We start from the raw sequence: 24,440 nt of genomic DNA, 5'->3' as shown, positions 1-24,440 counted from the left end.
TCGATCGGGGGGGGGGGGGGGCACCAACGTTGCATTATCCACCATTAGTATTCAGACCACTAAGAAATATGGATACGTACAAGAGTCAGACATTGACGGGGTTTGTTTGAATATGAACGCCTACAAAACCATGACCATACACACATTAGTATACTATTGGATCGTGCATAAGGCTGCTTTTCTCTGAATAGGGTGCAGAATTATGACGGCGGTTTCTGTTAGAGCGAGTGGGGTGCAGCTGTTACAGGAAAGTGTGATCTAACGTCAGACATAGCGGCGTGATGCACACAGGCACCATTTGCTTAAAAACAAACCGCGGCTGCAGTCCGACTTAGACAGTCTAGACACGCTTCTGAACCACAGTACCTCACTCTATATATTACTATAGCATAGTTCACATAGAAGCAATTAACAGCGCACCGCCTCTCAGTACTTTCAACAACTTCTTTGGACTTACTGCTCTAATAATGGCAAGTTGACCTGCCTAGAGGAATATATAGGATTGGATAAGCATTGTATGGACGACGTTTGAGAATGGATTTGGGTTGATTGAAACGAGGCTATTGTGCACTACTTGGAACTTCAGGCTGTTAACTATTGCATCTCACTGAAATTATAAATATCTTGTTCCAGATAGACCGTGTCTTTCAAGCATTGCCCTTATGAACTCCATCTCGATCGTTACAGGGGATACATTTTATCCGATAATGGACTCTTAGCTAATCTTTTGGACACCTTGAATCATTTCTTTAAGAAGAAGGACAAAAGGTGTTATTGGAGGAAGTAGACCGCGAGCATGGCGATGGTTGCTCAGTTAAGTCTTGCTGGAGTGTGTCTGCTTTCACTGGTGAAAATAACCTGCGAGGAACTTATATCCGCGGACGGTGAGTTATGCAGGTCAAGCACTTCAGTCTTGTGTTCTCTTCCCTTTTCTGAAAGGTTAACTATTTGTCTTTTATGTATAAACTGAATTACCCTTGTATCATAGAGTTTGAACCGTGTTGAATAACATGCCTGTATGATGATGAGTCGTAAGCTCGCTTATTCTCATGCTGGAAGCAAGTGCCAATTCTGCTGTAGGTTATGAACTACTGCAGCATTCGCATGAAATAAATTAAAGGACACTACTATGTCCTCCCTAATTGTTTCTGCATAGTCATCTTAAATCAAACTCTTACCCTATTGATATTGAAATTGAGATTAAACACTAATCCTTTTAGACGATTGATCAAAAGAAACGTTCCCTCTTTGCAAATTAATCTTGTCAAAATGAACAGTGTCGTACGCTACCCTCTACTGCCTATGGCAAGAGAAAAGACAGAAAAGTTGCTAATTTATAAATTGATATAATATAATATAAATTTATAATTCTTTAACAATGAACATTATATCACATATGAACGAGATGTAGGCCTACTATAAACTGAATTGCAATAGCTAAAATTAAATAAACACTTAAAACAAATCCTCTCATTAGGTTTCCTGGTTGGCTCTTGAAATCAGTTGAGATGCCTCTCTACATTTCTGAGCAAACAGTGCGAGACTGGGAGAGGGGTAGAGGAAGAGAGAAATAACATCACAGGCTTTTGACAGTTGTCCTGTCTGTAGGCAAGTCTTCCTGCGTATGTAGTAGTCACCTGAGAATAGGAGGTTCCGTTTTGAGGCACGAGCATCAGTTTCCCGTGGCTGCATGTTTGGTGACACTGTGGGAGCCACGCTATATACTGTGTCCCATTGATGCTGTTTGAGACTCTCTGCTGTTGTGTTGACACAAGATGTCAATATGGTGCAAAGATCTACTGCTTCAAGATCTTCAGTCGATTTCAAATTAATCTATGTGGTTGTTATTTTTGTTATACACAGATGTTACATTTCTTGTGTTGATTGGGGGGTCTTTCTCGATCCACAGTAGGTAAGGCACATGTCTTGAAAGCAGCACTGTTGTCAAATGTGACAGCCAAACCTTGAAGGGTTGTCCTATGCCCGTTTACGGTGGCATACTTTGATTCTCCTTGAGTGAAGAGAAATCTTTCTGTTTTGACATAGAATTCTGAAGTCTTACCACAGTCGTGTAAGCATTGCTTTTGATTAGATTTGTGAGATATATTATAGATATGAATAAAAGATAAAATATTTGATACTGACTGATTGAACTCTACAATTGTGTAATTATACAGAAAAATCACGATTTACGTACCTGTGTTAAAGTCACAGTTTGGTTCATTGTCGGTTCAGTGTGCCTGTAAGTGTTAACCTAACATTCACTGACAATATTGCTGATGCAGCTCAACACATAAGGAGTACTGTATTATTTTGAAAAGGGATCAAATGTATGTTGCCGTTAATAAACTGACATATGGTCCACCACTTAATATGTTTATGTGTGGGAACTCGAATTTGAAACATGCATTTGCTACATTGGGTAAATCTAACAGTTCTAAACAGTTCTGTACAAATATGTGTACTTTTATACCCTTACTTCACAATATTCACATCCTCGTGATACACTTTTCTGTACATCATTGTTTTCAAGTAAGCTCTCATTAAGGTTACCCTGCCTCCCTTGATCTTGGACTTAGTTAAAGCAGTACACCTTTATTTGTTGAAAATCTTGTAGCATTTTCAGTCCCTCCTCAACCCATTCTGCATAATGGTCTGCTTTTGAGTTTTCTCGACAGCGCACTGGCTATTGGAAAAGTGTCAAAAGTTTGTGGAAAGTGAATTGAGTCAGATTGCCCCAGGTGAGCATGGTGGGCAAGGTAATATATATTGTGTGCCTTTTGTATCACACTGACAAGGAGAAAATGTGATGACTTACAAACTCAGATCAGGGGTCCACGTTCCCAAGATAAATGCCAAGCAACCAATCTGCTGCTTGAGCTGACCAGAATGGAAACTCTGACAAATCCATCAGTCTGTAGGCTGTAGCCATGCAGTGTATTTGAGCTGTGTTCACCCAGGCTTAAAGGATACGGATTTACCACCACAGCCTCTGTAGTGTCTTTTCTCTGCTACAGTACAAGAGAGAAAAGAGCCCAGCAAACCTGAGAAGCATGTTGTGTCGTGACTGTCCTGAGACTAATACTCTCGCACACAAAGAATCATGGCTCAAATAGCTATTAATGGTATATGAAATATATGAATGTGAAATATTCTCAGCTGGAAATACTCAGCAGAAAATATTTCTCCAGTTATGTATAGGTTGCACATTAAACACATGAAATCATATAACCAATAATTCATTCTCATAGTAGCTGTCCTACTTAAATTCCCCTCCTGTCTGTACCACAGTAGTGTGTATCATACCATGATCTCCCCACACATGTTTTGTCTATTCAGTAATTTCCATCAGTATGATAGTGTTGATGTTTTGAAATAGTTGGAAGGCACTAGACACTAGACAGATACCGTGATTGCCATCAGGAGGTGTTCTGCTACCCCAGACAAAACATTGCCACTGCCCCCATATTACCCTCCATGTGTGCCTGTGTGAGGAATGTGTGGCATGTTTTCACTCTCTCTTGAGAAAAAAAAGTGTTTGGACACACTCTTGTCAGTGGCAGGAAGTTGGAGTGTGTTTGTTTGGCCTGCAGATCAGGCCACTGGACTGTTTTCAGTTCTTGAAACTGTCAGCAGGGTGTGCGGTGGAATATTGCTTGAAAAACAGCCATGGTTGGGTTTGACTATGTGCACCTTCTGTCCTTCAAGTAACCACAAAAAAAATGTCTCAATACATCTTGAGTCAATACTGTGTGGTCTGCCTGCACCTCTTCCTTTCAGTGTTGACCTACGAGCACCTGGACATTCTCCAAGAGCAGAGGGAGTCAGGCTTGGAGCCACACGGCAGGCGATGGAAGAGGTGGCTTTCCCCGGCCAGGTCGGACGAGCCGTCCCAGCGGCACTACCAGGAGAGGCCGGAGCCTGAGCGCTTCCCTGATGTTGTGACAGACGACAGCCAGGACAACAGCTCTCAGATTGAGGTAGAGACACAGGGAGAACAAGAGAACTAGTCATGAATATTATATGCCCCCCCCCTCCCCCCCCACACACACACACACTTACATACACACACAAAAACAAGGGATTTATACTGCTGTGCTCCTGAAACAGATGACCATGATGTCAACTGGAAAAGCAAACTGTGACAGCATTTGGTTGGCTACTCTTTTAGAAATCAAAAAGGTCACCTCGCTTTTGAGAAATAATAATGCTGTGAGGGACTTGAATACATGGAGTCCATGGAAGCATGCTGTAATTATTTTCTCACCAATCGCCACCAGTTATTTGCATTATGCATGAAGTCATTATATAACAACATACAGCAATTCTTTAGAGACCTGCCTCCCTCTCCCAGAAAAATGATTAACATATTAACATGTTCGTCCATACGTTAACATTCTGGTACCCTTCGTCTATACAGAGAGACATGGATCACAGTTACTACATCTCTAAAATGTATGGACCCTCGGACGCCGCCAGCACTGAGCTCTGGGTGAACATTGAGCAGATGGACAAAGCAAAGATCCACGGGATCCTCTCCAACACCCACAGACAAGCAGCGGTAAGCCAGGGGGAAGTCATCTCCGCTCACTGAAGAGAGGAGAGGGAGAGCTGTCAACAGCCCCCTTGTTTATCCCAGAAAGGAAGTGAAATGAAAATTGAGGAAGAAAACGGTTTGGGGAAAAAGTGCAATTACTTTGTTTTGCAGGCAGTGCAGTTCAGTGAATCATTTCTCTCTCTCTCTCTCTCTCTCTCTTTTTCCGCAGAGAGTGAATCTCTCATTTGATTTCCCTTTCTATGGACACCTGCTGCGAGAGATTACTGTTGCCACTGGCGGTGAGGCTTCATTTGCTTTGTGGCTATGAAATGAAATTGAGCTCCTCGCACAAGGAGAGAGCGGGCGACAGCCTCCCCCTCAATTACCGTTCACGTCTCTGTGCGCAGGTTTCATCTACACCGGCGACATCATTCACAGGCTGCTGACCGCCACGCAGTACATCGCCCCTCTCATGGCCAACTTTGACCCCAGTCTGTCCAGAAACTCCACAGTCATTTACTTTGACAATGGTATGTCAAGACACCGACACACATTTGCTGTAGGTGGACGAATTTAGGCCACCCTTGTTCATTGAAGTCCTGGAAGCTTGTGTGTGACTTCACATACTAGTGACCTAAAAATGATACCAATAGAGTCTTTTGTACATTCAGAAGTCTGGTATGCAAAGACAAAACACTTATTTCCAACAAAGTTTCCATTTGAGTTTGAATGTATTTTACTCTGCAAATGTTACTGATTTTGCATAGTTTCAGACTACATCACATACAATGAGGTCATAGAGTATAGAGTTTTGGACATGTGATGTGACACTGTGGAGTTATCTCTGACAGCATGATAAGACTGTATGTGCTATGGACATTGGAGACCAACCCATACTAAAATACAATTCGCGCAGTGGGTGATCAATGACTTGCTGACACTGACCTAGTTTAGCTGTGTGTGTGTGTGTGTGTGTGTGTGTGTGTGTGTGTGTGTGTGTGTGTGTGCGCTTGCCATCTCTGTGTCTGACCCAGCTTGCTCTTGCTGCATCTCTGTATGTGTGTGAGTTAGGCACAGCTCTGGTGGTGCAGTGGGACAACGTCCATCTCCAAGACAGCTTCCACCTCGGGAGCTTCACCTTCCAGGCCACGCTGCACAGCGATGGACGCATCGTGTTCGCCTACAAACAGGTCAGACCCCATCCGTCATGGATAAAGGAAGGATAAATGACACTGACTTATTGATGTAGTGATTGAAAGTATGGCTGGCTAGGAAGAACTGATGCTGTCCGCTCTCCCAGGTTCCTATCGACATCAGTGACATCAGCTCTGTGAACCACCCTGTCAAAGTGGGACTGTCTGATGCATTTGTCGTACTTCACAAGATACAGCAAATACCAAGTGAGGGTGACCCTTGTGTTATTTTCAATCCTGTCCTCCACCAATCAGCAGTGATGGTGTTTTCTTTTTGTTGTTTCTGTTTCAAATGCTCTCTGATAACTTCCTCTTGTTGTCATGCATCAGACGTGCGCAGAAGGACCATCTACGAATACCACCGAGTGGAGCTGCTGAAATCCAAGATTATCGACAACAGTGCGGTGGAGATGCTGCCACTACCCAGTAGGTCAGGGGTGGGCAACTAATTTCCCCAAGGGGCCACATGACAAACTGGGACTGTTGAGGAGGGCCGGACTCAAAATACCGAACTCAAGTCTGAACTAAATTCTGTTCAATTCTATTCTGTTCTTGTATAACATTAAGTAAATCATATGGTTTTGTTTACTAGTCGTAAGAACAGATGAAAATGTGAGGGAGACAAAGGAAAAACAGCAATATTTAATCTATGTCCAGTATTTAATCCTCATTCTCGAAAATGATTTTTTGACATTGACATTTTTTTCAGTTTTCAAAGACTGATATAAAAAAGTACTACAATATCTATATAATTAGGCTAGGTCATGAAAATGTGAAAGAGTCAGGCCTGTGCCACCATTTCATCAACACTCAGCAATATTTCATCATTAAATCATTACCATCATTAAATTAACTCTATGTAGAATTAGACTACGAAAATGTGGCGCAGACAATAGTAGGCTGTCATTAGTTAATCAACATGCACAAAGAAAACTATTTAAAAAAATAAAGGGCTATGTTTTTTGCTTTAACTTTATGCACATAACTGTGATTGGTAAACTCGCTCTGTGTGTTGAGCCGGCTGCTTCAAGCAACCTGTGTGTAGTAGCATCATACTAGTTCGCTAACATAAGCTTTGCAAATAAACTCAGACATATTTTGGTTACAATTACGGGTTATCCGATTGTAAACTGTCTATCTGCCAGTAACGTTTTGAAATGAACACTTCGTATCGCCAACGAGCAGCAGTAGGAGTTCGTTCTAACAACCTTTGCGGTGGTGAGCGACGCAGACATAAGAGACACAAAACTTTGAAAGGTTTACGCCGACGTAAAGGCAACTGCATTGTGTCGACGCAGAAGCATAAATTCTATTCACCAGCACATCAGTGAGGGTGTTTACGTCGTATGCATCCACGCACAAATGTATGGGTGTACAAATAGCACTCGCTTTCAAAATAAAAACAACGATATTGATTTGCATGCATTATCTCTATGCTAGGCTCTTGACTATTGTTCTTTCACGGACCTTACGCGGGCCGGTCAGAGAAAGCCCACGGGCCGGATGTGGCCCGCGGGCCGTATGTTGCCCATGTATGCAGTAGGTCCTCACAAACAGCACACCTGAGATCCATTTGCCATATTCCTCCACTGATGATAATCTTGGGTTATAGTCGCGTGAACTCTCATTCTCGCTCGACTTATTTACTGTGCTTTTAGCCAGAGTACATTTCTGGAGCCCATGTTGCTCTTTAATATTAAAGGCGTACGCTGCAAACCAAAATAGTATCATCTCATGGCTTCCCCCTGTCCCCCTTCCTGTGTCTCTCCTCAGCCTGCCTCCAGTTCTCCAGCTGTGAGCCATGTGTCACCGCTCAAATCAACTTCAACTGCAGCTGGTGCAGCCGACTGCAGAGGTACTCATTGCGGGGTGGAAAGGGGCAAACAGGGCCATAATGATGTGGAATGCTTCTGAGCTGGGTAGATGAAGAGTTGATACATTTTGGACTCCAGCTCTACATTTGTTTTAAAATCTTGGCTTGATGTATCGGGTGTGCTTTTTATTTTTACTGTCACAGTCTGCCAGTGGGAGTTGTTGTTTTTGGATGACTGACATCAGTTCAGGAAATTATATGCACATGTTATTCAATTCTCAAGTGTTACAATCACATAGTTATTGATTGTTAATTTTTCATAGTTAACAATTCAGAAAATTCATGCACCATAAAATGACTATAGTCATTGAGTATTTCTATGAAAGGGAGATTGTTACACCCCAGTGGTGCCTGCAGGCGCAGCCTCCATCTCCTCTCCTCGAGTTTAAACCTCAAAGTCAATGTGGCGATAAGCTGTCCTCCCGAGCTTAATGCAATTTGGTCTTGCAATCCCATAGTGTCTGTTTCCCGGCTGCCATGTATCATTACTCCTCTGCTGTGCATCAGCGAGAAAGACAGATGAATTAGCCGCTGATATAATGTATAATAAACACGTTCTCCCTCTGCATTCCTGTCCGACTGTCGTTTGGGAGGAGATTAATGCTAGTTTAAGCTGAACTGCCGAGACGTAGGAAATAATGATCACAGCCAAGCCCATTTCACTTTCAAAGTGGGGTCCTGTGGTGGAACTAAATAGGTTTTTCGCATTGTAATTTGTCATGTTTTGTGCTGTTGGACACCTGTCAAGGTTAGTCGCTGTAGCACACTGCAGAAGAATTTACATTTCAGGGTTTGTGACTCTGCTGGGCCGGATTGGAATGTTCCTCTTGCTTGGCCCTCCTCCTTCCTCTTACTCATGGCTAACAAATGTCCCTCTGCTGCCAGATGTTCCAGTGGATTTGATCGAAACCGGCAGGATTGGGTGGACAATGGATGTCAAGATGAGGTGCCAACACAGTCTTAGTTTTCTTTGAATCATAGGTTATTTTCCTGTAAAACAACACAAGTGTGGTGTTGATTTTTCAGTGTGATGGGTTTGCTCACACTGTGTGTCTTCTTTTGTTTTGTTCAGGTGAGAAACCAGAGTTGTGCACTCAGCATGGACATGAGTGTCACACCGGCATCGCCCGTGGCAACAACAGACAACAACGTTAAGGCAACAACAGCGGCACAAAGACCCACCACATTTGCCCCCACTACCCTTATCTCTACCACCATGTCTACTACCAGGAGAACAAACCCAACATTTTTCACCACCCAGCTACCAACCAGCATTCCCACTGAGGGTTGGTGACCCTCTTCTCTATCACGATTCAGCATCTAGTGCCAAGTCAATGTACAATATACAAAACATACAATTATATTTACTGCTCTTCAGACATGACAGTGCATGAATTATAATTCAGACGGTGAAGAAATGAGGGATGAGACAACGTAATTAGAAGCCTCTCTTAAACATCAAATAAATGCCAAGGATTCTGTGCACTGTAAAACCTGGTTGAGAAACGCCATGTCGTGACAAGAAACTAGAGTCTAATTCCAGCAGGGGAAAAAAACAAAGGGAAAAGAGGAAAAGTTTAGAGGTCGAGATCATCTCTCCCCAGAGTTCCCTGCCTGGTTCACGTGTAGCATCATGTAGTCATTTCACGAGTTTTGGGATATGAGAAACTACATACGGTATATATTTTTTAAATGTGTGTGTTGTTAGAAACTGAGAGTGGCGTCTTTAATGGGGCCTGCGAGAGTCTCCTGTTCTTGGAGGAAGCGCGGAGGCTCGGGCATGCTGATCGTTCCCAGAGCGTTGCCAGGTCACCGCTGCACCTCATGCAGCACATCAGGAAACTCTCCGCTGGCCTGGTTTACTGTAGAACACTCCCCGGCAGCCCCTGCAGTAACATTGAGGATGAACTCTCAGCATGGTTGAAATCCTGTCCTAGTTTTCTCCTCTCGCGCTCCCGGAAAAAGCTGTTAGAGCACTCCAGCAGTTAGCTTCTGGTTCCGGATGAACTGATTTATGTTACCACTGTTACAATTTTAGTAAAGAATAAGGTTGAATATTTGTGTTAGTTGTAATGTGAGCTATGCTGTTAGCATTATTTGTTGTTGTGAGGAGTAGCAGATTTGTAGTTGTGTGATCTCATTTAGATTCCAGACAGGCCCCTCAGCAGTGCTGAACTCATGTGGCACTATTAATAACCACAAACATGCAAGCTGCACATTTCTACTGCTGTGCTCCCTCTATAAGCCGGGGGAAGGCAGGGAACGCCACTTAGCGTCACATTTGCCGAGCTGCAAACTCCAACTCCAGCTGTACAATATTTACAAGCCCCATTTTGTGTGCGCACTTCACATCGGCCTACTTCGGCTGCATTGTAAATCTGTCCCCTGATTGTTTTAGCAGCTCTAGTTGAGTGTGAATGGCCTTTCTGTAACAGGGTCTCACTTTAATTAAACTACATGTAGTATTGGTAAATCATTGGAGAGTGATATAGCATCAAGTCTAATAAAAAAGGAATTTTGCTCGTAGAGTTTGGTTTGATGAGAGGAATCATATAAAAGATCTTTTTTCTCTGTTACTTTGCTTTATTACGTTGAAATAGGTCAAGGGTTACTTTATGTGGGGTTGTGTGATCTGCTACCCTGTCTCACCATATGTTTGGGTGATTTTGTGTTTGTTTTGTAGATGACACAAAGCTTGCGCTGCACTTGGTTGATGAAGGATGTAAGTAATTGAAATCATTATTCAATTCAACCCAATTGTTTTGCCTTGTATTCTCTGTTTGCTGTTTACAAGTGACTGACTTTTACCATTTAGCCAGCAAATGCAGAAGTCAATGAAACAATTCCACTGGAGGCTGATTGAAAATGCTCTGACTGCAGTGTTTATATAGGTTAATAAATCATTGTCTGTTTACTTTACGAGAAAGAAAGAAATGTGCAGATTTTGCAGGAACTGCTTTCCAGGGGTCATGACCTCCACCACAGACTAAAATAACACACAGTAAATTACATGTTAACATCAGTCATTACTGTAATGTGGCCATATTTTATATCGGTGGATAAATCACTAATATTAATGAAGGAAAAGACCAGTATTTTCTCCTGACTTCCTTGCCGTCTGTCACAGTAGTGAGATGGAGTGATGTTACAATGGGGAGTGTCCAGGGGTTAGACTAGGGTTAATCGTAATGGTGTTTTCTTTTGCATGCTGCAGCCAGACAGGTAGCGGACAGCGAGGATCAGCGAGAGGACCAGCTGCAGACTGGACTGCTGGTGGGCATCCTGTTGGCCATGGTGCTGATGGTAGCCGCTGTGCTGGTGACTGTCTACATGTACCACCATCCAACCTCCTCCGCCAGTCTCTTCTTCATAGAGGTACAGTACATGGGCACAGACAGACTACATGCCCGATTACCCTAAATGCTTATTTGTCATAAAGTCTTCTATGATACTGTAGGTATACAAGCATATACATACATATCACATATCACATATACATATCATTTCTGTGGTCTTCTATGATACTGTAGGTATACAAGCATATACATACATATCATACAGTCGTATACTGATCATTTGTCTGTGCCACACTCGTACTCTTTGTATATACAGCAAAACATTTTAAAAATGAGAAATGTTTTTTGGAACAGATAAGTGTTTTAAAAAGCCTTAGCAGTACATTAAGATGTAATGGTGCCTCTCTGCTAATACCATGTGGACATCAACTGTTGTTTGGCCCCTTCATTTGATTTTATCTGTATGCCTGTAGCGGCGACCTGCCAGATGGCCAGCTATGAAATTCCGCAGGGGGTCTGGCCATCCGGCGTACTCCGAGGTGGAGGTGGGGGGCAGAGCCAAGGAGAGCTACGTGGTGATGGACAAGGACGGCTACGGCGTGTCAGACCAGAGAGAGAGCTACGTGGTGACCGACCAAAGAGAGCGCTTCATCGTGTCCGAGCAGAGGGAATGTTTCTTAGTAATGGACCACTGCTGACGCGCATCGCCCTCGGGTTTGGTAACCCTGGACCAGCACAGGCTTTGTGAGTCAAGCATGTGCTAAGACAAAACAGTGACAGTTCAAACTACATACTTGCTTGTCCACTGTCTCGCAAGACTGACCACACACACACACTCAAATAAGCAGCACCGTCTTCACAGCTGTTACATTAGCAATGCTGGATTTGCACTATATCATCAGACCCAGAGATAAGAGTCAAGAATGTGAATGTACAGTATGTGAGGTCTTCTCCATGGCATAAGGACTTTGTTGACTATGTAAAGTGCACACTCAGTTGATGCCATATTAATTACACGTTGCTAATAATGTCACTAGATCTACTGTAAAGCACTGGACTGAATACTTTGCATGTAATTTTTTTTATCACACTATTAAATTTACATTTTAAGAACTCTAAATATAGGAGAGTTATCATTACGTTACATGGATGGCATGTTATTCAGATACTGCTTCCAAAATATATAACTGAGATTTGTACAAGACTTTTTCAGAGTTCTGGGATCTGTGTATTTTCTCTGCTGAAATAAAAGGGAATGGTGTTCACTGACATTCCTGCCAACATTGTGGTTCTCAAAGCTGTCGTTCTGCCACAGTTGTAAGGCAGTCACAGTGTGACATGAAGAACCCCTGATTGGAAGGATCACGTGTGTGAGAATTTTATGGGGGAGGTGATCTTATACCTGGCATGTGCAGCACTTTATGTGATGAGATAGCTAAAAAAACAATCAAATTGACTTACATACAGTATAATATTACCAAAAAAAAAAATAGTTTAACTTGACTGTAACACGTATTGAGATCTAACTATTAGTACTGAAGTATTAAGTCAAATCCAAATATTGACAATGGCATTTGGTTCAAATTAAATGGTTGGACTTAAATCCATTTTAATCTAATGCACTATTTGCACTAAATAATCTGAAAATAAACCCAAAATGAGTAAGTGAGATATTGGGATGAGCGAGGAAGAGCCGAGGACGAGGGAGTGGAGGAGGAGCTCAAGAGAAAGAAGAGCATGAAGACCCTAAAGGGGAAAGAAGAATGACATTGAGATACAGTGTGTTACAGAATGTCTGGCCATATACTCCAACGGGGCAGCCGTGGCCTACTGGTTAGCACTTCGGACCTGTAACTGGAGGGTGTAGGCCCTTGAGCAATGCACCTAACTCCTCACTGCTCCCCGAGCGCCGCTGTTGATGCAGGCAGCTCACTGCGCTGGGATTAGTGTGTGCTTCACCTCACTGTGTGTACCCTGTGTGCTGTGTGTGTTTCACTAATTCACGGATTGGGATAAATGCAGAGACCAAATTTCCCTCACGGGATCAAAAGAGTATATATACTTATACTTATACTTATAATACCCATTCTATGCTATTTGCTACAAACCAATAACATAAGGTCATCATCTGGAAATATTTAGCCAGAGGTGTTGACTCCATTTAGTCTTAGAACAGAACTGAGACTAATTACAACCATGTGCAGGTACCTCAGATTGTGATGGGACCACAGACAGACTGCCTCCCAAATTCACAATGATACAGGATCAACTTAAAGGAGAAATCTCCTTTAACCCTTGTGTTATCCTCAAATCTTACCGAGACTCTTTATCCTTGGGGTCAATTTGACCCCAGCTAAATAAACCCTCAGAAAATGATTATAATTAATATTGTTACCCAGGTTTTTTTTTTGTGACAGGTACTTAACAAGAGTGTAATAACCACCATCAAAAGCCCTACAAAACAATCCCACCCCCCCCACACCCCTTTACGAACCTTGGAACCCTGGCTGGCAATATTGCCCATCCAGTGTCAGCAGCCCAAAGGCTTGCTGTTGCTTCCCCTTTTGACTTATACAGTCCTGCCAAAATGACTTATATGTAATATGTACTTGTGTATGTAATAATGATAATAACAATATGTTCTCATACTATTCAAATAATAATATCCATAATGTGTCAAATATTCATGTATCCTATGTTTCATACAGCTGGGGTCAAACTGACCCCAAGGAACATCAATGTACAAAATATTTGTACAGGACATTGAAAACAAATTATTGTACAAATTTCATGCTAACTCTGTTGTACCCTTCAACTGAGGAAAAGTCATGAAACATGAAGCAAAAAAAAAAGTCAACCATATATTTTATGATGGTAAACGTTGCTTTAATTATCCAAAGAGTCTCTCTGCAACAATTAGGCCCAAGAAAAGGAACAATAAGCACACAGATGCTAATGACAAGCAAAATGTGGGTAATCAGTTAACATGGTGACCAAGTGATGGAGTGACTGATCATGCCCAATTCCTAATGGTTGCTGTGAAGATATACTGTACAATTCAGGTTGAGTCTTTTTGTCTGTTGATGTTCTGTTGCCTTGGCGAATCACCAGAAACCTGGACATCCACTGTGAAGATTCAGGGTGATTTATGCTTTACACAGTTTACATCTGTCAAATGGAGGATTATGGAAGGATTATGGATGGAGGGTCAGCACACAACATACTTCCAGAGGACCATTTGTTTAAAGCCAAAGGAACTTTATATTCAGTGGCACCAGCAAGAGCTGCCTGCTGAAATTGCCATGGGTAAACAAAAATCAGAGCCATCAATACTAATTCAGACCACCCTCCATAACATTTGTTGAAATTCTTTTTATTCTTCTCTTGTGGTGTACGTGCTCAGGGAGAATTTAACACAAGTAGAGGTGACCTTGTCAGACTCGGCAGAAGTGAATAACAGGGTGGAAAAATGAAATGACCTCCGGAGACCCCAGCCAGCATGGACTAAGATGTGCCTGTCAATCAAGCGCTCTAACCAAGCAGCACACGTGCTCAAGAGGGACGCTGAAGGGAGCAGGGGTGTTTTTGTTTGGTTGTTCAATTTTGAAACCTACCCTCAGCCAGCGTGGCTATCCCCACCTTTAACTGCCACAATGATTAATAGCCAAGAGCTCCTCTTTATGGAAACACACACACACACTTTATCAGGACAGAAATGTCAGAAAGTGAGGGACAGAACCTCACTGTGCTGTTTTGAAAGAGTAGCTGATGATGAGATGACTACACTCTTCCTTTAGGGACAAGTAAATGAAAAGTTATCTATGTGTAAAAGAGATGAGCTTTCCATGCTTCAACTTGTCACATAATTCCACCATAGGAGTCCATTTAATCTCTGCTGCAGATGTTTTAGTGCCTTGCCAGGTAAGTTTTCGCAATGTCAGAATGTGAATGTTTTTTCCAGAGGACAAGCAGTTTCAGGTAATAGCCGGTCCCTTGAGAGCTGTTGTCTCCTTTAAAGGGAGATTGATTCGTGTGTAGATCCGCAGCTGTCAAACAGAAATGTCTGTTGAAAAAAACATTTTCAGCGGTGTCACAACAAACAGTGTTCCATACCGTTTGTGTCAACATTGCACAGCCATCTGCGCTCCACACAGACAAATAAGAGATAGGTCATAAAAATATGACTTTTTCTGCCCTCAATTTCCATGCTGTTGGAGATTACATGTTTTTTTTTTTTTTGTTTTGTTGGGGAAAATGTTTTTGTCTGCTGTTGACTTTGAGGAATAGTCCATGAATGATGTGCAGTATATGTACAAAATGTAAAGAAAATGGAGACCAATTGAAGATCAATTTGGTAGTGGACAGAGGTTGCTTTTTTCAACTTCAAAATACGTCCTTGTACATCTGAGACTATATAAGGTAAAACTACTCAAAAGCCAAGCGGAAAAGACCAATCATGAAAGCATTCACTCAAAACCTCACCTGCCTTTGCTGTGAACTGATTGTTTTTCCAGCTGTAAAAGGTTTCCAATGTGGTGACTACTTTATTAACAACATACTTTTTTACTTTTACTGAAGTAAGTTTTTCAAAAAGGATTTTTACTTTTACTTGAGTATTTTTAGTACTCTACCCACCCCTGCAGAGCGGATTTAGGCCCTGTCTACATTAAGCCGGGTAAATAGGAATACGCATAAATATTTCTCTGTTTAGTCGTTCCGTTGACGTTCATGTTGTATTCCGACACCTCAAACGATACTTTTTTCAATCGTTCTCTGAAGTGCAACGCTTTGCGTTGACTGTGAAATTGCAGATTTTCAGTTGCCATGATACTGAAAACATTTCAGTGTTCCAAACACCATCAACAACAAACATTCTAGGTGTTTTTGTATTCTAGTGTGGGCTCAAAACTTTTGAAAAAAAAAAAAAATGATACGAAAACGATAATGGGGACAGAGATTGTTTTCACCTCAAACATGCGTATTTGTACTACTTAATGTGGACAGGGTCTTAGCAGGCCTAGCTGAGGCCTAACCAAGAGCCCCTGATGGCGAGGCATAAGTCTTCATGTGTGGGGCTTAAGCAGTGTAGCCAATTCTAGGCCCTCTGCTCTTTTGCTTGTATATTAATGACCTGCCTTCCGTTTGCAAGAGCATACATATTATTATGTATGCTGATGACACTGTTTTGTATGTCCATGGGAGAAGTGCAACAGATGTGGCAAATAAGCTAACAAGTGTTATGAGCAGGGTTACTGACTGGTTACAGGATTCATGCCTTACATTGAATGTTGAAAAGACTGTATCTATGTTCTTTACCATTGGATCTAAACCCAAGACCTATCCCAAAATTTCAGTAAATCAACAAAACATAAAACATGTAGAGAAATTTAAATATTTGGGAGTAACTCTTGATTCTAATCTTACTTTTAAAGATCATGTTAAAAAATTGTGCAACACACTGAAATTTAATTTAGCAAATTTTAAATATATAAGAAATTCTCTTAGCACTGAGGCATCTAGTACATACTTACAAGCAATGATCATCCCTCACCTTCTATACTGCATCACATCCTGGTCTCAGGCAAGTAAAACAGTGATAAAACCTTTAGAATCTTTGTACAAAAACTGCCTTAAAATCCATGACAAAAAGACACGCCATTATCATCACTGTCATATACTGGCCAAATATAGTTTATTGAGTTTTGAAAACCTAATGAAACACTCAAATGTGTCTTTACTACATAAAATAGTTTACAGTGCTACTGCTCCCCCTTTGAAAAAGTTTGTAACACTCTGCTCTGAAAATTCTGAGCGAACTACACGACGTGTCACAAGGGGGGAGTGTAGCATCCCTCGTCGTATAACCAAATTTGGGAGTTCCTCTTTCTCATGTGTGGCCATGAGACAGTGGAATGCCCTCCCCACAGAATACATATTATGTACAAATTCTCATACTTTTTCATGCTTGACTAAAAGGTGGATGTTAAGTAGACAAGTTTGCACACATTTTTAAGATGTTGTATGTGTGTGTGTGTGTGTGTGTGGGGGGGGGGGGGGGTTGTGTGTGTGTGTCTGTGTGTGGAGCTGGTTAGTACTAAACAGGCTTTAGTTATATGTGTATGCTGGGGAGGGGGGTAAGAGAGTGGGCTGCTGGCGTCCATGTTTTCTATTCTAAGACTGCTTGTTTGTTAAATACTATGGCCATCACATCATCTTTAGTCCTATGTAATTTATTTATGTTACTGTTATTTTATTTTATGTTTTTATACTTGCCCAGGGACTACAGGTGCAAATTAGCAATTGCTGCTACAACCTGGCCCAAGACATATTTTCCTGGATCCCAGGATAAATGTTATTCTGTGCATTGTCCCTGCTTCAAATAAATAGATTTCCATTCCATTCCATTCCATGTTCCAGGGCACACTCTCAATTTCCCATATATGGATTAAACCTAGTCCTACCAAGACCGAAAGCTGTTCCCAATGGAGATTTCCACTGAAGCTTTCCTTTAGTCTATTACTAAGTTTCTACTGAGTAATCCACGTACGGGAAACCAGCGCTCCTGTCAGAGGCAGCTTAAAGATCCCATAAGGGGCAGAGGGTAGGTCTGGCACATCATCAGTCACCACTGTTCAACACACTGACCAAGGAAGGTTCCCTGTGTACAGTACCGGCAATACCAGTAAGTAATAAGTATGCACAGGGCAACTCTTTGTCATTAGGTATCCTTAATTAAGGATCAGTACTGTATGTTGTGATCACAGTGCCCTGATTACAGTACATAGGTTAAATCATTTCTGTACAATTGCTACTAGGTCCCCAATCTATCAGTACCAGGAAAAAAAAAACTTGATCACAGTATAACTGTCTATAAATGTGTCAAGATAAAAGTCCTCTGTTCACACTTGTCCAACTATGAAGAATCAATTAAACAAAGGAGATTGTTATAACTATACACATCCTATCTAAAAATATCATAGCATATCTCTGCAACACTTTTATGTATCAAAACCAAACTTGGTACTTGGGACCCCATCACGTGGAATCACAAGTAAGACCCTTTGGGGGCACTTCAATGAGCAAAAATGTATTTTGACTTGTAACTTGTTGATGTGTTTTAGATTCAAAACTTACCAGTAGTGTCTGTTAATACTGTGGGAGACACATTCCAACTTATGATGTCAACCTATTCGATCTGGCCGCCATATTAGATTTTGTTGGAAACAGTAAAACATTTTCACAGGCCACACATTTTATCCATTATTCATTACTGTAAATCTGGCACAAACAATCTTCAGACCAAGCCTCATATATATACAGTATATATTTGAAACCGTTTGCCTGTCAAAGCAATCAAAATCAACAGTGAAGCCACCAAACAGTGACCTTATACAGTATATCACCCAATCTTTGGTAGCTTAACATGAAACTTGCTGTGAGTACTTACAGCTGTCTGATGTAATGGCATTAAGATCCCAGGGCATCTCTGGCTTGCTGGGCTGTTTGCAGCTATATTTTCATGGTACATTTCTCAATTTAGAAGTGATTCTATTTGCCATTACATGGACAGGTGTCTAAACATGTCCCTTTTTACCTTGTTAGCTGCTATGTGGATGATAACAGATGTGGCCCCCTGTACCACAGCTGTATAGAAGCAGTTGTTCCTCTCCTATTGACCAAGATTCTTACAGGTCAATAAGCTGTCAAGAGCCCCTTCTGGGTGAGCGTAAGATATTCTATCGCTGTGTGTCATTTCATGTACGCCCATTACTCACTTGTAAACTTTTAACATGTGGTTTAATAATGCAAATCTATTTAAATCAGAATTTCTCAATGTTACTGTCTCATGGTTTCTCATTCACCACTACAGAGAAAAATGCTTATTTCGAGCCATTGGTCAGTCTATGGCCTGTCAATGCTTACTTTCCTCTAGGCATAGTTTGTGGTTTTCGTCATTTGCTTTTGCAAGGGTTCACTCTTTTATGGTCTGGAAAATGTAAACAAGCAGAAAAATGGAATTGAATATTGAGAAACACTGTTTTACATTTGTGCCTTCAGAATTACATCATGGTGGTAAGTCTTAAGGATTTCCTAAAGCTTTGACATTGACTATATTTGACTATATTTTGCACCATTAAAAAGGTTAAGTGTCACTGTGCCTGTGTCCAACATGATGCCTGTTTAACCACGCTGACAGCTGCATGTCAATGCTGGTGTGACAGACTAAACAATCATTATTGCCCACACCAATTCCCAGAATCACCCATTTCTCTGTCCAACATGGGGAAGGGAAAGCAGCGTCTGAGAAGCCAGCGTTGTGAGTGATACCGTCTGTGGTGGGCTCGGCAGTCAGTGTTGTCGGCATGCCACAGCGTTGGAGATCTGGTTTTGGCTAGTTCACTGCGGTCTGCCAGGAAGGGTCTTGCTCTCCCGTTGAGCAGTACTGGCCTTTAACCGTGTAATCCTTCCTTCTAAGGGTTTTCTCCTGGTTCCCTCACGTGTTAACTGCACACACAGACCCTGCCACTCTCTCTCTCTCTCTCTCTTTCTTGTCCCTGTTCCGTGCCCGTTCACTGTTCATTCGTTCCTCTTTATCAGTCACTTTTTTTGCTAGTCAGGCTTGATCTCCCTCCTGTTTTCCATTCTGTGGTTTTTCAAAGCTGGTTCCCCCTCTCCCCCTGCTGTGTTGGCTGTGCGCCTGCAGGCACTTTGGGCTCCGTGTCCCCTGCTCCAGGCCCTATTCATCCACCTCTGTCCATCACATTAAGTATGGTGACAGTGCCCCTCCTCTCCCACATTGTTGTTTGCTACTCTCCTTGTTCCATAGACAGAGAGCGCCCTCTCTAGGTCAGTAATGATACTGCAAGGAGGAGGGCACGGTCTGCTAGACCACGTACTGTAAGATGAAATACATGAAACATACAGTGCACATTAGAAACTGTATCTGTTTAAATATAATGTCTGGAATAATGTCTGCATCACACAGAAGCAATATTAAATAATGCAACATTTATTCAGTTCTATTATCTTACAGTCACAATAAATTAGTCTTTGCAGTATCATTTCACCTTCACAGGTAACCTAGGATCAGAATCAGAGAACTGTGAGCTCTGGAAAAAATGATTCAGAGCTACAGTGAGGACTCACACTTGTTTTTTACATGAACACATAGCATTTTTTTTACATACACTGACAAATACCCTCTGAAATATCTATTTAATGTTTACCATCAGATGATAGTCAATATCAAGAAAGAGAGAGAGGATTACCTTCTTTTCTCAGATCATAAATCACATACAGATAAATCACAGAAACCTGATGCATTTGCTTGGGCTGTGACATGAGTGTTGGTTCATTCAGAGGTTAAATCTTGGGACTCAAGAGTATCACAGCAATATCAGACGGTGTAAATAAAATTGCACTGAAATAAAAATATATTTCTGAAAAAGAAAACTGCACATTATAAACATTCTATACAAAACATCTTCATTTTCTTTATCTTCTTCTTATTCAAACTGCTCTTACCTGTCCACAATGTTACTGGTCTACAATGCTGTCAGTAGCTGTTCAAGTGTCATTGACATCCTGGCTATTGATTTAAGGCGAAGAGTATTTGTTAAAGATTGCACTGGCGAGATGAAACAGTCTGGCAAAGTTATCACTCCTCTCCTCTGTCCAGAGCTTCACTGCTTCAAGGCACAGGAGTGCAGACAGTCTTGAACTTTGGGTAGAATGTGTCGACGAGCTGGACATTTCAGACAGCTTCAAATGTCAGTAGTCTCTTTCTCTAAAGAGGCAAGGGCGAGAGAGCACAGCTTTATCAACAATTCAATGTTTGAACAGCTTTACCCATTAGCAGTGCAAATACAAAGACTCTCTTAAAAAGAGCTTCAATTAACTATAAATGATCAAGGGGCTCTAATTTAAATGACGGGTCAAGTGGGAGTCAATGAGTAAAGTGTCTCATGCGTGAACTAAAGCTATTGTGTGTAGGAGCGTTGAGCTGAGTCAGCTGACCCACTGATGTTTGTGCTAAGGATCTTGCTCATAGTATTAAATTAGCAAATAAGCGTTACACTTTAGACTTTGTCCATCATTTAAATGATGTCGAATAAGATTCTAGGGCTACCCTTTGTGGGAGGCGCAGGCAGTCTTCTCCTCTGTTGTCTTGATGTGTCTATGGTTTGTGTCTGAGGGGAAAGACACAACATAGATTACTTCCATATCCGATTGTAATTAACAGTGCAATTAAGAGTATTCCTGTTATGGCACCAAACCTTGGTTGGCTTCAAAGGCTTGAACAAGCGGGTTTGCGGCGCAACATTCAGACCTGCTGTTTTCAAGGCTGCGATTCTTGCAGCAATGTCAGTGACCTAAAGGACAAGGACATTATATGGGTGATAAACTTTACTATAGGCTGAAGCCCTTACATGTCTGTAGTGCAAGGAAGAAATTACCCATGTCCAGACATGTGCACACCATAATCTATGACATATTGGTCAGAGAGCCTTTATTTCATGAATAACTTCCTCAGTCAGCTGTCGGAGAGTTGATAAGGTAGATGAGAAAGCAGATTGGGATGTGAGTTTACCTCGCCGGACAGCAGACAGTGTTTCCCACAGAATACAATTCCATTTGTGGTGGTTGGTTTGCAGAATTAACTTGAATGCAACCGTTTTTAACAAATTAGCACAGCGTGGTTATGATGCTAACCAGATTTAAGCACAATTTAGTACAACCTGGAAAATCATTGTGTGGTGGTCAGTGTTGATATTGTGGTGAGCCGCCACAAATAAGTCAATGTATGGGAAACACTGGCAGAGGCCCATATACTGTACGAGCAGGCCACATGCAATGTGATAGTGACTTAGGCAACAGAGCAGCATGCTGCTGTGGGGCTCAGAGAGTTCAAAAGAGAAGGGTGTCGGTAGAGGCAAGCTAAGCAAGGCAGAGGCCAGTGTAGTGTAGTGTAGTGTAGTGCAGTGTAGTGCAGTGGAGCAGGGCTGGGTGAGTCGCCAAACAGCAGCATCCAGGCAGAACGCACCTGGAGCTCAGACTGCTGCACCTGGGCTGCGGCCGATGCCACCTGGTCCTCCAGGTGGGCCAGCTCTCTCTCGTTGGTGCTCTGGCCGATGCGGCGTGCACACGCTTCCAGATCACTTAGCTCCCCCTCTAGGCCATATGCCGTACTTGCAGCCACATACACCTGGGATTCAGGACATGGTTGACAGGAATAGGTGTAATAAAAGCAGTCTGGTGTTATAAAAATGTGTGTTCCTGTTTAATCACTGCCATAAGTTGTGTCCTTGAGGCCTGGTTGAGCATGATTAAACATGTTTAAAGCTACATTTAAAGCCAACAAATGCACATGTCACCAGAGCATAATATTCAAATTAAGACTGCTCCCAAGCACACCCTAGTGGTCATGTCCTAACCTTTGAATAATCGCTGGAATTCAATAATACTCTTCTTTTACTACTACTAAATTATACAGGAGGAACACCCGCACACACACACACACATACACACACACACACACACACACACACACACACACACACACAGGCACACACAGACACACACACACACACACACACACACACACACACACACACACACACACACACAGGCACACACAGACACACACACACACACACACACACACACAGACACACACACACACACACACACACACTGATAAGAGCTTGCTCACATTCTCCTCCAGCTTGCTGAGCTGCTCGTCCAGTTTCCTGCTCTGGCCAGGGGAGATGCTGGCTGTGGTCCGCCTGTCTGACCTCACTGGCTCCTCGATGCTGCCCTCTGCCCCCTGGATCAGGTCCTCTGTGGCGTTCAGGACTCGCAGCATCTCCGTGGTGACGCTGCGCAGCGACGCAGCCGAGTACTTCTGCCCCAGCCAAACACACAGACAACAGATGTGCTCAAGGGTATAAACACAAGCTCACACAATTTTACAATCTACTAAACATCTGGTAGACCCATAGGTTTTACTACAAAACATCTGCTAGAACCAGGTATAACAAGCAAAAGTACCAAAGTGGTAACCAAGAGAGGTAGAAAATGTCAGCAAAGTATCCATGCCAGAGCCAGAGAACTTCATTTGATAGCCACATACAATAATGCAGCACAAATGCAGAAATGTTAGTCGGACATTTTTGCCGCTTATCTCAGTAACAAAAATGTCCACATTTGTTGACTGAACAGGACTGCAGCACCTGGCATTCTGCCACTATTGTCTCACCTGCTGCATCAGATTGGAGATTAAGTGCAGGTTGTGCTCTAGTTCAAGGCCATACCTATCCTAACGTGACAGAGAGGAAGGGAAGGAGGAGAGAAGGCAAGAAGAGCAGAGGATTTAAAGAGAGAACGAGGACAGCGGTAGCTCAAGGAAGGTTAGCCGAGCGATCGCATGCTCCCCTCCAGTCAGCACCTTACTTTGTTAACGTCGTCCGGAGATGGGTACGGATTCGGGTCAGGCGACGAGCTCTCTTCGCGGAGCCCTCTGGCGCCGGCGTCCTCGGCTACTTTGCCGCTCACGGTGGCCATGTTTAAGCCCTCCCTCTCCTCTTCCCCTGGTTTCTGCGCTGGACTCGACTGCCGAGCTGTCTCCTCTGCCCTCGGCTGCTCGCTCTCCTTGACCTCCATTTTTTCCCCCACCTCCTCACGGCTCCCCTTCTCGCTCGTCTCCGGCCCGTCCAGGTGAACTTTCACCGCCCGGAAGGTGAAGTCCTCTTCCTGTTTCTGCCCCTCTGAGACCTGGCCATCCTGGACCTGCCCCTTTCCCAGCGGATCCCTCTGTTCCACGTACGGCTTTGCGTTCGCTTGCGGCGCACCTTTGTGCAGGTGCTCTTTCCTCTTCCTCTCCTCCGTGTCAAATGCTTCTTTCTTTTTGTAGGACTTTCGGATCTTTTCACCCAGCTTGCTGTTGTCCCCTTTCAACCATTCCCACGGAAGCAATCGGTTGTTGTCTCCGTCGTATTTCACTTCTCCCTTACTGGCGCTTGGCCCCCCGTACACCTCGTCTTTTCCTTTGGCTATCTCTACCTTGTTTCTGTCCAGCTCACCCGCCGCCCTTACCTCTTCCGCTCTGTCCTCCCCTACGTCCATGGCCTCGATTCTGTCCTCCACCCGGGCCCAGGCTTCTGCGCTGTTCTCAATCTCGATCTCGGATGAGCGCACCATGTCACTCAGGATGTCGTCGATGCTCCCTCCCTCGTCCAGCCCTTCCGACAGGGAGTCGTACTCAGCCTCGGCCAGAGGGTAGGCGTTGGGCCTCTGCTGCCGCGCTTCCCTGGACAGGCCACTCAGAGACTCCCACCACGTCTGCTCCACTGGGGCGGCGCCACTCGCCCTCCGCTGTGTGTCCAGCTCCAGCACCTTGGCTCGGACCGAGAGGATGTACTTCTCCCCTTCCTCCCTCACCTCTTCCATGTCGATGTCCATCTCGGCCAGCCTGTCGCCGTTGACGTCCTTCTCCTCCTCTGCTGTGCCATTGGCTTGGTCCTCCACCTCCATGTCCCAGA

At 43.1% G+C, this 24,440-nt stretch overlaps 2 protein-coding genes across 3 annotated transcripts in view; one reads left to right on the top strand and one right to left on the bottom strand.

Annotated features, from left to right (window-relative positions):
• Window positions 1-235: 235 nt before the first annotated feature.
• On the top strand, window positions 236-12,019 carry plxdc2a (plexin domain containing 2a). The gene is made up of 14 exons (XM_076295402.1): window positions 236-884; window positions 3,781-3,980; window positions 4,421-4,561; window positions 4,767-4,836; window positions 4,945-5,067; window positions 5,609-5,727; window positions 5,838-5,937; window positions 6,061-6,156; window positions 7,504-7,585; window positions 8,489-8,549; window positions 8,676-8,889; window positions 10,287-10,325; window positions 10,818-10,978; window positions 11,373-12,019. The coding sequence occupies exons 1-14, from the start codon at window positions 797-799 to the stop codon at window positions 11,595-11,597; spliced, it is 1,719 nt and encodes a 572-aa protein (XP_076151517.1). The 5' UTR covers window positions 236-796; the 3' UTR covers window positions 11,598-12,019.
• A 7,903-nt stretch (window positions 12,020-19,922) lies between these two features.
• myripa (myosin VIIA and Rab interacting protein a) overlaps window positions 19,923-24,440 on the bottom strand; it is a 34,657-nt gene continuing 30,139 nt past the window's right edge. For both annotated transcript variants that reach the window (XM_076296060.1, XM_076296059.1), the window contains exons 12-17: window positions 23,353-24,440; window positions 22,613-22,804; window positions 21,944-22,105; window positions 21,177-21,272; window positions 21,029-21,089; window positions 19,923-20,686 (exon numbers count right to left, since the gene is read on the bottom strand). The exon at window positions 23,353-24,440 is cut by the window's right edge and continues 379 nt beyond it. In XM_076296060.1, coding sequence (XP_076152175.1) covers window positions 20,664-20,686; window positions 21,029-21,089; window positions 21,177-21,272; window positions 21,944-22,105; window positions 22,613-22,804; window positions 23,353-24,440 — 1,622 coding nt within the window. In that variant the 3' untranslated portion in view covers window positions 19,923-20,663. The remainder of the gene's footprint in view (window positions 20,687-21,028; window positions 21,090-21,176; window positions 21,273-21,943; window positions 22,106-22,612; window positions 22,805-23,352) is intronic.

Source organism: Alosa pseudoharengus, unplaced genomic scaffold (assembly GCF_046254945.1).
Source record: "Alosa pseudoharengus isolate Yale_2024_CS ecotype anadromous, Long Island Sound unplaced genomic scaffold, YU_APseudo_1.1 YU_APseudo_1.1_scf_2, whole genome shotgun sequence".
Classification (NCBI taxonomy): domain Eukaryota; kingdom Metazoa; phylum Chordata; class Actinopteri; order Clupeiformes; family Clupeidae; genus Alosa; species Alosa pseudoharengus.
This window is presented reverse-complemented; position numbering and strand designations above follow the sequence as displayed.

Bases quoted from the DNA above. Each gene is read 5' to 3' on its own strand.
- plxdc2a (XM_076295402.1), top strand. From the start codon at position 797: ATGGCGATGGTTGCTCAGTTAAGTCTTGCTGGAGTGTGTCTGCTTTCA. The intron at 3,981-4,420 runs GTAGAGACACAG...TCGTCTATACAG, and splicing joins ACAACAGCTCTCAGATTGAG to AGAGACATGGATCACAGTTA. The intron at 4,837-4,944 runs GTGAGGCTTCAT...CTCTGTGCGCAG, and splicing joins GATTACTGTTGCCACTGGCG to GTTTCATCTACACCGGCGAC.